This window comes from Muntiacus reevesi, chromosome 16 (assembly GCF_963930625.1).
Source record: "Muntiacus reevesi chromosome 16, mMunRee1.1, whole genome shotgun sequence".
NCBI lineage: Eukaryota > Metazoa > Chordata > Mammalia > Artiodactyla > Cervidae > Muntiacus > Muntiacus reevesi.
In genome coordinates this window covers 43,740,043-43,752,867 of record NC_089264.1, presented here as the reverse complement: position 1 = coordinate 43,752,867, position 12,825 = coordinate 43,740,043, and the positions used below count along the sequence as shown (strand labels likewise).

General features: G+C 39.5%; 1 protein-coding gene across 2 annotated transcripts in view; it reads right to left on the bottom strand.

Moving 5' to 3' along the window:
* Window positions 1–11,310, bottom strand: part of TBC1D19 (TBC1 domain family member 19) — a 136,352-nt gene extending 125,042 nt beyond the window's left edge. For both annotated transcript variants that reach the window (XM_065907425.1, XM_065907427.1), the window contains exon 1: window positions 11,103–11,310. In XM_065907425.1, coding sequence (XP_065763497.1) covers window positions 11,103–11,201 — 99 coding nt within the window. In that variant the 5' untranslated portion in view covers window positions 11,202–11,310. The remainder of the gene's footprint in view (window positions 1–11,102) is intronic.
* Between the last annotated feature and the right edge of the window lie 1,515 nt (window positions 11,311–12,825).

Genomic DNA, 12,825 nt, shown 5'->3' with positions numbered 1-12,825 from the left:
ATAAGTGGAGTATATGTGTGCTCAGTCGCTAGGTCATGTCTGACTCTTGTGACCCCATGGACTGTAGCCCACCAGGCTCCTCTGTCCGTGGGATTTTTCAGGCAAGACTACTGGAGTGGGTTGCCATTTCCTTCTTCAAGGGGTTTTCTTGACCCAGGGATCGAACCTGCATCTTCTGTGTCTCCCGCACTGGCAGATGGATGCTTTACCACTGAGCCACCTGAAAGTGTGGCCTTTAAAAACTGTGAATCACAATACTGTACACCTATAACTTATATAAATATTGTACATCAACTAAACTTCAAAAAATACTCAAAAAAATACCAATAAAAAATACAAAAAAAAAGAAAATTTCAATCGCTTGGAAATTAGGTAATATATTTGAGGATAACCCTTGGATCAAATCTTTAAAGTGACAAAGATATTAGAGAATGTTTTATACAAAAGAATATTAAAAAATATGACTCATTAAAGCTACAATACAGTTAAAGTAGTGCTTAGGGGGAAATTATAGCTTTAAATGGATATTTTAGAAAGGAAAAAAAGTCTTGAGACTTATGTTCTAAGTTTCCATCTCAAGAAACTATAAAACTATAGCAAATCAATCTCATAGAAAGTAGGAGAAAATTAATAATAAAGATATGATCCAAAATTAAGAGAAAAACTGTAAAGCCAAAATTGGTTCTTTGATGAGATTAATAAAATTGATAAACACCTAGCAAACTGTTCAAAAACACATATCCACTCAAATTTTCATCATAGGAAACTGATAGATTTTTCAGACATTAAAAAGAAATAAAAGTTTGTTTTAGACAACTAGACACCAATGATTTCTATCATTTATTTTTAAAATTTTTATTTAATTGCAGGATAGTTACTTTACAATATTGTGATGGTTTTCGTCATACAACAACATGAATCGGCCACAGGTATACATCTAAATGCTTCTCTGGTGGCTTAGACAGTAGAGATTCCGCCCAATGCAGGAAACCTGGGTCCGATCCCTGGGTTGGGAAGATCCCCTGCAGGAGGGCATGACAACCCACTCCAGCATTCTTGCCTGGAGGATCCCATGGACAGAGGAGCCTGGCAGGCTGCAGTCCATGGGGTTGCAGAGAGTCAGACATCACTGAGCAACTAAGCACGCACGCACAAACATTTAAATAAACAAATTCTTTGAAAAACACAACTTATCAAAACTGACAAAAGAAGGAATAGAAAATCTGAATACTCCTATATCTATTAAAAAATAAATCTGTTCTTTAAACAGTTGCCAATACTAAAACATAACAAAGTTGCAGGACTGACAACTTCAGCTTATTATGGAGCTAGGAAAGTCAAGACACTGTGGTAATGTTAAAGACACAGACAGCATTTATTTCCAATATTCTGGGAGGTGGGTCATAGAGGATCCTGCTGAGATTTATGTCAGAGAGTGTTTTGCCTATGTTCTCCTCTAGGAGTTTTATAGTTTCTGGTCTTACATTTAGATCTTTAATCCATTTTGAGTTTATTTTTGTGTATGGTGTTAGAAAGTGTTCTAGTTTCATTCTTTTACAAGTGGTTGATCAGTTTTCCCAGCACCACTTGTTAAAGAGGTTGTCTTTTTTCCATTGTATATCCTTGCCTCCTTTGTCAAAGATAAGGTGTCCATAGGTTCACAAATGGGACCTAATGAAACTTAAAAGCTTTTGCACTACAAAGGAAACTATAAGTAAGGTGAAAAGACAGCCATCAGATTGGGAGAAAATAATAGCAAATGAAGAAACAGACAAAGGATTAATCTCAAAAATATACAAGCAACTCCTGAAGCTCAATTCCAGAAAAATAAATGACCCAATCAAAAAATGGGCCAAAGAACTAAACAGACATTTCTCCAAAGAAGACATACAGATGACTAACAAACACACAAAAAGATGCTCAACATCACTCATTATTAGAGAAATGCAAATCAAAACCACAATGAGATACCATTACACGCCAGTCAGGATGGCTGCTATCCAAAAGTCTACAAGCAATAAATGCTGGAGAGGGTGTGGAGAAAAGGGAACCCTCTTACACTGTTGGTGGGAATGCAAACTAGTACAGCCACTATGGAAAACAGTGTGGAGATTTCTTAAAAAACTGGAAATAGAACTGCCATATGACCCAGCAATACCACTTCTGGGCATACACACCGAGGAAACCAGATCTGAAAGAGACACGTGCACCCCAATGTTCATCGCAGCACTGTTTATAATAGCCAGGACATGGAAGCAGCCTAGATGCCCATCCGCAGATGAATGGATAAGGAAGCTGTGGTACATATACACCATGGAATATTACTCAGCCGTTAAAAAGAATTCATTTGAATCAGTTCTAATGAGATGGACGAAACTGGAGCCCATTATACAGAGTGAAGTAAGCCAGAAAGATAAAGAACATTACAGCATACTAACACATATATACGGAATTTAGAAAGATGGTAACGATAACCCTATATGCAAAACAAAAAAAGAAACACAGAAGTACAGAACAGACTTTTGAACTCTGTGGGAGAAGGTGAGGGTGGGATGTTTCAAAAGAACAGCATGTATATTATCTATGGTGAATCAGATCACTAGCCCAGGTGGGATGCATGAGACGAGTGCTCAGGCCTGGTGCACTGGGAGGACCCAGAGGAGTCGGGTGGAGAGGGAGGTGGGAGCGGGGATCGGGATGGGGAATACATGTAACTCAATGGCTGATTCGTGTCAATGTATGACAAAACCCACTGAAATGTTGTGAAGTAATTGGCCTCCAACTAATAAAATAAAATTAAAAAAAAAAAAAAAAACACAGACAGCAGATCCCTGTGCTATATACAGCAGGTCCTTACTAGTTACCTATTTTATATGTTTCTACATACACGTGTACATGCTGATCCCAGTCTCTTAGCTACCCCTCTTCCCTGTCCTGCCTACCCCCACTGCCCCAGGTTACCATAAAATTGTTTTCTATGTCTATAACTCTACTTCTCTTTTGTAAATTAGTTCATTTGTACCATTTTTCTGTTGCTGCTGTTGTTCATTGTTCAGTTGCTAAGTTCCTTTGCAACTCCAAGGACTGCAGCAGGCCAGGCTTCCCTGTCTTTCACTATCTCCCAGAGTTTGCTTAAACTCATGTCCATTGAGTCAGTGACGCCATTCAACCATCCCATCCTCAGTTATACCCTCAGTCTTTCCCAGTGTCTGGGTCCTTTCCAATGAGTCAGTTTTTCGCATCACGTGGCTAAAGTATTGGTGCTTCAGCTTCAGCAGCGGTCATTCCAATGAATATTCAGGACTGACTTCCTTAAGGATTGACTAGTCTGATCTTGCTGTCCAAGGCACTCTCAAGAGTCTCTCTAATACCACAGTTCAAAAGCATCAATTCTTCAGTGTTCAGCCTTCCTTACAGTCAACTCTCACATCTATACATGACTACTGGTAAAACCCCAGTTTGACTATACAGACCATTGTCAACAAAGTGATATCTCTCCTTTTTAATATACTGTCTAGGTTTGTCATAGCTTTTCCTCCAAAAAGCATCTTTTAATTTCAAGGCTACAGTCACCATCTGCAGTGATTTTGGCCCAAGGAAATAAAATCTGTCACTGTTTCCACTTTTTCTGCTTCTATTTGCTATGAAGTGATGGGACCAGATACCATGATATTAGTTTTTTAAATGTTGAGTTTTAAGTCAAGTTTTTCACTCTCCTTTTTCACCTTCATCAAAAGGCTCTTTAGTTCCTCTTCACTTTCTGAAAGTGAAGATACCATTAGAATGATAGCATTAGAGTGGTATCATCTGCATATCTGAGGTTGTTATTTCTCCTGGCAATCTTGATTCCAGCTTGTGATTCATCCAGCCTGGTATTTCACATGATGTACTCTGCATATAAGCTAAATAAGCAGGGTGACAATATACATCCTTGACATACTCCTTTCCCAATTTGGAACCAGTCTGTTGTTCCATGTCTGGTTCTAACTGTTGCTTCTTGACCTGCATACACTTTCACAGAAGGCAGATAAGGTAGTTAGGTATTCTTATCTCTTGAAGAATTTCCCACAATTTCTTGTGACCCACACAGTCAAAGGCTTCAGTGTAGTCAATGAAACAGAAGCAGATGTTTTTCTGGAATTCCATAGCTTTTACTATCATCCAATGGAGGTTGACAATTTGATCTCTGGTTCCTCTGTCTTTTCTGAATCCAGCTTGTACATCTGGAATTTCTCAGTTCACATATTGTTAAAGCCTAGCTTGAGGGATTTTGAGTATTACTCTGCTAGCATGTGAAATGAGTGCAACTGTACATTAGTATGAACATTCTTTGGCATTGCCTTTCTTTGGGATTGGAATGAAAACTGACCTTTTCCAGTCCTGCAGCCACTGCTGAGTTTCCCAAATTTGCTGGCATATTGAGTGCAGCACTTTCACAGCATCATATTTTAGGATTTTAAACAGCTCTGCTAGAATTCTATCACTTCCACTAACTTTGCAGTAATGCTTCCTAAGGTCACTTGACTTCACACTCCAGGATGTTTGGCTCTAGGTGAGTTATCACACCATCGCAGTTATCTGGGTCATTAAGACCTTTTTTGTATAGTTCTTCTGTGTATTCTTGCCACCTCTTCTTAATATCTTCTGCTTCTGTTAGATCCTTGCCATTTCTGTCCTTTATTGTGCCCATCTTTGCATGAAATGTTCCCTTGGTATCTCCAACTTTCTTGAAGAGATCTCTAGTCTTTCCCATTCTGTTGTTTTCCTCTGTTTCTTTGCGTTGTTCACTTAAGAAGGCTTTCTTATCTCTCCTTGGTATTCTCTTGAACTCTGCATTCTGTTGGGTACATCTTTCCTTTTCTCCTTTGCCTTTCACTTCTTTCTCAGCAATTTGTAAGGCCTCCTCAGACAACTACTTTGCCTTCTTGCATTTCTTTTTCTTGGGGATGGTTTTGGTCGCTGTGTCATATACAATGTTATGAATTCTGTCCATAGTTCTTCAGGCACTCTGTATACCAAATCTAATGCTATTTGTCATCTTCACTGTATAATCAAGTGATCTGATTGAGGTTATATTTGAATGATCCAGTGGTTTTCCCTACTTTGTTCAATTTAAGTCTGAATTTTGCAATAAGGAGCTCATGATCTGAGCCACAGTAAGCTCCAGGTCTTGTTTTTGCTGACCACAAAACTCCACCTTTGGCTGCAAAGAATATAGTATAAGAATATAACATAGATTGGTATATAATATAACTTTCTTTAGATTCCACATGTAAGTGATATCATGTGACATCTGTCCTTCTCTGACTTACTTTACTCAGTATGACAATCTTTAGGTCCATCCATGTTACTGCAAATTGTATTATTTCATTCTTTTTTATGGCTGAGTAGTATTTCTTTCTATACATCTACCACATCTTCTTTATCCATTCCTCTGTCAGTGGACATATAGGTTGCTTCCATGTCTTGCTACTGTAAATAGTAAACAGTGCAGCAATGAATATTAGGGTATATGTATCTTTTTAAATTATGGTTTTCTCTGGGTATATGCCCAGGAGTGGGATTGCTGGATCATATGGTAGCTCTGCTTTTAGCTTTTTAAGGAACCTCTACACTGTTCTCTACAGTGGCTGTACCAGTTTATTCCCATCAACAGTGCAGGAGGGTTCCCTTTTTCTACACCCTTTACAGCACTTATTTATAATCAATTTATCTTTGACAAAAGAGCAAAAGCAATTCAATGGAGCAAAGACAGTTCTTTTAGCCAACTGTACTAGAACAACTGGACATCTGCATGCCAAATATATATATGTGTGTGTGTGTGTGTACATATATATATTTTAATGGATCATAAATGTAAACTGTAGAACTATAAGACTTCTAAAAGATAACACAGGTGAAAATCTAAGTGACCTTGGTTTTGGAGATTAATTCTTATACATACTTAGATCCATCAAAGAAAAAAACTGGTAAGTTGGACTTCCTTAAAATTAAAAATTTCTCTGGAAAGTTACTGCTAAGAGAATGAAAAGACTGGCTACAGATTGGGAGAAGATATTTGCAAAGCACATATCTGATAAAGGGTTTGTACCCTAAACATACTCTTAAAACTCTTCAACAATAAGAACACCCAAATAAAAACGGGTAAAGAACTGAACAGACATCGCACCAAAGAAAACATACAGATAGCACATAAATATATGAGAAGATATTCTTTATCATATGTCACTAGGGAGCTGTAAATTAAAACAACAGTGAGATATCACAACATACCTATTAGAACGGCTAAAATCTAAGCCACTGGTAACACCAAATTCTGGCAAGAACATGGAGCAACAGGAACGGTCATTCAAAGCTGGTGGGAATGCAGAATGGTACAACCACAACAGAAGACAAGCTGTCAGTTTCTACCAAAGTCTTACAAACCAGAAATTATGCTTCTTGGTATTTAGCCAAATTAGCTGAAAACTTATGCCAATGCAAAAATCTACCCAGGAATGTTTATATCAGTTTTATTCATAACTGCCAAACTTGAAAGCAAGCAAGATGTCCTTCAAAAGATAGTGAATGTACAAATGAACTGATATATCCCCACAATATAATATTATTCAGAAAAAAAAGCTGTCAAGGCACAAAAAGATATACAGTAAGGCACATTGCCAAGTAAAAGAAGTTAATTTGAAAAGCTACATACTATATAATTACAAGAGTGAGACATTCTTAAAAGCAAAACCACAGAGACAGTAAAAGCCAAATGGCTGCTGGGGGCTTGAAAGGAGGGAGGAATGAATAGGCAGAGCACAGAGGATCTTCAGGATAGGGAAGTATGACCAACCTAGACAGCATATTAAAAAGCAGAGACAGTCTATCTAGTCAAAGCCATGGTTTCCCCAGTAGTCATGTACGGATGTGAGAGTTGGACCATAAAGAAACCTGAGAGCCAAAGAATGGATGCTTTTGAACCATAGTGTTGGAGAAGACTCTTGAGAGTCCCCTGGACTGCAAGGAGATCCAACCACTCCACCTAAAGGAAATCAGTTCTGAATATTCATTGGAAGGACTGATGCTGAAGATGAAATTCCAATACTTTGACCACCTGATGTAAAGGAAAAGGCCCTGATGCTGGGAAAATTGAAGGTGGGAGGAGAAGGGGATGACAGAGGATGAGATGGTTGGATGGCATCACTGACTCAATGGACATGAGTTTGAGTAAACTCCAAGAGTTGGTGATGGAAAGGGAGGTGTGGCAGGCTGCAGTCCATGGGGTCGCAAAGAATTTGACACGGCTGAGCAACTGAACTGAACTGAAGTTATTCTGTAAGATACATGGTATCACACATTTGTTGAAACCCATAGACCTGTATAATACAAAAAGTGAGCCATGATGTAAAATGTGGACTTTAACAGTAATGTATCAATATCAACTGGTTCACCAATAATAACAAATGTAGCACACTAATGCAAGATGTTAATAAGGGAAATTCTGTGTAAGGAGAGGAGATATATGAGAACTCTATTTCTGCCCAATTTTTCCATAAGCCTAAAACCATCCTAAAAAATAAAGCTTTACTAATTAAAAAAAAAAAAAAAAAAACCTTCTCAAAAGAAAATCTGAGGCACAGGCTTCAATGGAGACTTCTTCTAAACATTTAAGAAAGAAATAACACTGTCTTGTAACACTCTTGCATCAAATAGATGCCATTTTATCAGGCCAGCATAACCTTGATACAAACTTGTCAAAGACATTACAAGAAAGGAAAATTACAGACCAATCTTTCTCACTGACATAGGTTCAATCCTTCAACACTTATTATTGGATTTCTGCTAATGTATACGATGTGGAAAGTCAGAACAAGAAAATATTACTCCCACCCTAACAATGAGAAAGAATGGTATAATCTACAAAATCTTAACTTTTGAACTCAACAGAAAAATGAAGTTTTAAGGCAATCAAATGAATTAAATTCCAAACAGTAACAAGCCCCTCTAAAGACAAAAGGAACTACAAACTATTTAATATTTGACAAAGCACAGGAGGAAAAGGAGGCTACTGTACAAGCAAGAAAGAAAAATTCAGCTAAAACTAACTGCTATAGACTAGATGTGGGCTAGTATGTCAAGTTTAGAAACACTGGGAGCTTAAAACACAGGGGAATTCACACTTGCGTGCTCTTTGCCAAAGGTCTCCATCAGGGCTGAGGGTAGAGCAGGGAACTGCAAAGGGTCCCTTTCCGCAGCACAGGTGTGCAAGAAAGGATAGGCCACCACTCCAAAAACAGCATGCAACCACGCCACATTGCCCAAATGCCCCTCTCATTTGAGGAAGAGGCCTTAAACCTCTGGACAAGGCAGAGGTTCTGGGTGTATGCGTGTGTACTCAGTCGTGTCTGACTCTTTGTGACCCCACGGACTGTAGCCCGCCAGGCTCCTCTGTCCATGGGATTGACCTGGCAAGGATACTAGAGTGGGTTGCCATGTCCTCCTCCAGGGGATCTTTCTGACCCAGGGATCAAACCCACATCTCTTATGTTTCCTGAACCAGCTGGCAGGTTCTTTACCACTTAGGCACAGGGGAAGCCTCTGGGGATTATGATTGATGAAAAACTACCTTCCTCATGGAAACATAAGAAAACTCTCGCAGGCCCCAAGTCCTATACCAGTACAAAGCAGAGGAAAGTCAGCACTAGGGAGAGGGAGGAATCTCTCACCCATTATGTGCCACAAGACAAAGTTCAGCTGCCAAAAGCGCAAGAGAAAGGAGCTGTCAAAAAGCAACTGTACTCCAATAAAAATTTAAAATTAATTTAAAAAATAAAAATAAAAAGCAAGGCATTGGATGACAGGTTGGCTGGTCCTTATAAACTATTCTTACATATAACCCAGCAATTACAATCCTTGGAATTTACCCACATGAGTTGGAAATGTCTCCATCCGAAAACATGCACATGAATGTTTGTAGCAGCTTTATTCATAATTGCTAAAAGTTGAAAGCAGTCAATATCTTTCAATGAATGGACAAGCGGTCGTACATCCAGGCAATGGAATATTACTCAGCACTAAAAAGAAATAAGCTATCAAGCTATAAACAGATGGTGGAAACTGAAATACATATTACTAAGTGAAAGCCAATCTGAAAAGGCTACATATTGTATAACTTCAACTATATATATATGACATCCTGAAAAAAGCAAAACTATGGAGACAGTAAAAAGGTAAGTGGCTGTCTGAGGTTCACGGGGAGGAAGGGATGAGCAAGAGAAGCACAGAGTATTTCCACGATATCAAAAACTATGCTGTACAATGTTAGATACAAGGCATTATATATTTGTTAAAATTCATAGAGTCCACAACAACAGTAAACTATAAACTATGAAATCTGAGAAAAAAATTCAACATCAATTAGTAATAAAACTCTCAGAAAACAAGGAATAGAAGGGAGCTTCTTCAACTTAACAAAAAGTATCTAGACAACATCACACTGGAATCACTAGCCAGTGTAACAAGGCAAGAAAAAGAATTAAAAGGCACACTGATTGGAAAGGAAGAAGTAAAACATCTTTATTTGCAAATGATACCTGACTTGCAAAATCCTAAGTCATCTACAAAAAAAGGTATTATAACAAATACATAGGTTTAGTAAGGCCCCAGGATACATGGTAAATATATAAATATCAATTATGTTCCTGTATACTAAGTACAAATGAAAAAAGAACAAATAATTGGACACTGAAAGAAGAAAAAAAAAACACCAGCATTTTAACAGTATCAAAAAAACATGAAATACTTGGGGAAATTTTTAACAGAATGTGTACAATAATCATATGTTGTTTAGTCACTAAGTTGTATCCAACTCTTTCGCCACCCCATGGACTGTAGACCACCAGGCTCCTCCATCCATGGGATTTCCCAGGCAAAAATACTGGAGCGAGTATTTCCTTCTCCACAGGATCTTTCCGACCCAGGAATCGAACCACATCTCCTGCATTAGCAGGCAGATTCTTTACCACTAAGCCACCAGGGAAGCCTGATAAGGGACTTATGTCATACATAAAGAAACCGTACAATTCACCAGTATGAGAACAAACACCATCTTTTTAAAGGCAAAAGATTTAGAGGAGTATAATTACAAATGAAAATTGATTAATTAAAAACTACACCAAGCACTAGCAAGGATGCAGAGCAATCCTCATAATTGCTGTGGAAATGCAAAATAATACAGCCACTTTGGAAAAGTTTGGTAGATTCTTATAGACATACACTTACCATACAACTCAGCAATTCCACTCCAGAGTATTTATTCAAGAGAAAAGAAAATTAAACAAACAAACTATACCAGGAAACATATCAGCTTTACTCATAATGTTTATAAATGGAAACAAACCATAACTCTGTTAACTGAAAGTGCCCAACAACCAAGGAATGGATAAACAAATCGTAGTACCTTCAAACAATGAAATATTACTCAACAGTAAAAAGAAACATAACTACTGAAAGAGGAACTACATGAACGAATCTCAAATTATGCAAAATGACAGAAACCAAGCACAAAAATTCACATAGTGTATGATTCCAATTGTCACACTCACAAAAAAAGGCAAAGGTCTCCTGATCAATCTCTGCATCCAAAGAACCTAACCCATTAGAAAATAATGAATGCCTGGTGGGCCGTTAGAGGGGGAATCATTGCACGGAGGGTAGACAGCAAGGTCATAGAAGCCAAAGTCAAAAGGAACCTGAGGGCTCAAACACACCCACAGGATGGAAAAAGCGAAGGAAGGTATACTCTAACCTACCTCCAACGACTTCAGCAGCTTAAATAATTAGATCCTGTAAAGCTCTACATTATGAATGAATAGCCTCAGCGGTGCTCTGGCCTAAAAGAAAGGCATGATGTGCCCCACCCTACTTTAAAAACAAATCTATTACCCGACGCCCGAGACTGAGCAAGTGGAGCTTAACCAGGGCAGGGAGGATTTTCCGTGCCCAGGAGCGGAGCTGAAGAGAGCCGAGGCGGACTCGGGCTTAGGTCTGCCGGAGGCAGAAGGAGCCGGGGCAACGCCGCGGCCCCGCGGGTCTCCATCCCTTCCCACAGCCTCACTTACCCAGGCCTGCCGTTCCAATTGAGCGTACAAATTGGAGCCTTTGAGCTTTTGGACTATCTGGGCAATAATGAGAGAGAGATCCGACTCCTCCTGCAACATTTCCCCTGTCCTACCCCGCCAAGTAGCGGGGGCCGCTAGCGCGGAGAGCACAGGCTATGTTCGGGGTCCCACTCCAGACCAGTGACACTTCTCGGGGACCTTATTACGCTGGGACTCCTCCAGCGGGCGTTACTAGGCAACTGCCAGGCCGTGAGTCCGTTCCTCTCTGGTCCCCCCTCAAGCCTGAAGGCCCAGCACCTGCGTTCCGCTGGCAGAAAACGACCTGCGGAGTGGGGGAGGAGGCGAGAGTAGTTTTTCCATTCCATTGTTCCCGCTTAGTCTGTGGTGGAAAGGCAAAAAGAGGGTGTCTTTCCTCCAGATCTACAGAGCCTCTGATGCATCAGGGGAAATCAGAAAGTTGTGTATTTTTGTGTTTTATCATAAAGGATCATTCCTTTTCCACTTTCCAGTTTCTACAGAAAACGGGGCAGTGCACACAATGATATGGCAAATGACTTCCAAAACTTAAGAGGCTCTGACCCTAGCTGCGTGAACTTGGGCGAGGTGCTTCAAGTGAAGAACTCGGCTTCAGCCTCAGTAAAATAATACCCAGATGACAAGATGCTGTGATGATAAGCTGAGATAACAATTGTGAGGGTGCCTGGCACTGTACTTAGCGCTCCATTTTATTTCATTTTCTGTTTCTGTTCTCTGGGGTCTTATGCCAGAAATAAATATACAACATCTCCCCACCTAACAGCTACAATAATAAGCATTTTATTGATAGGTTTTCTCTGAAGCATTGGCAATTCAGTGGTAGCTAAGACATTGCCCGAGTCTTAAGGAATGTGCCATCTAAATAGATTCCTCTTCTTCCATGCACTCACTCATTCAATCAAAACTCAATTCAAAATTCATTCAGCTTTCAAATTACTGAGCTTTTACATACAAGAAATCGTGTAGGCACAAAGGTAAATAAAACGTGGTTCTTGACATCAACATAACATAGCAAACCGACCAGGCTCCTTCGTCCATGGGATTCTCCAAGCAAGAATACTGGAGTGGGTTGCCATTTCCTTCTCCAAGGGATCTTCCCAACCTAGGGATCGAACCCGGATCTCCTGCATTGCAGGCAGACACTTTAACCTCTGAGCCACCAGGGAAACCCAAAGAAAACTAGAAGTATCTGATTAATTGAATGACATTCCAAAAGGCAGCTAATTTTGAAAGGCCTATGGAATAATACATGTATTAGAATAACCTCACCAAAATAATCAAGAATTAAATTCAGATATATGCATACATATATTTTAAGCAGAGAAAAGGTAGGATTCCAAGAAAAGAGGCCAAGATTGCTGGCAAAAACTATGCTAGTATAACTACATTAAACTCGAATATGCTTAGGCATCACAACAGATCTTCTGATTCAACAGGCCTCTGGTAGGACCTGCTAATTGCACTTTAGGCAAGTTTCCAAGAGATGGTGACCCTGGTGGCCAAAGGCCTGTATTCTAAACAGCAAAAGGCTAGAACAGGTAAACAACAGAAATTCAAAGGGACCAGACCTCTGGCATCTACAGGCAGTACCCTGGCTTTCAGAATATTATGATGATAAATACAGATCCCGAATAAACCCTTTGGTCAAGTTTGTTTCTTTGGAGTGAGGCAGGCAAGGGGGAAAGTG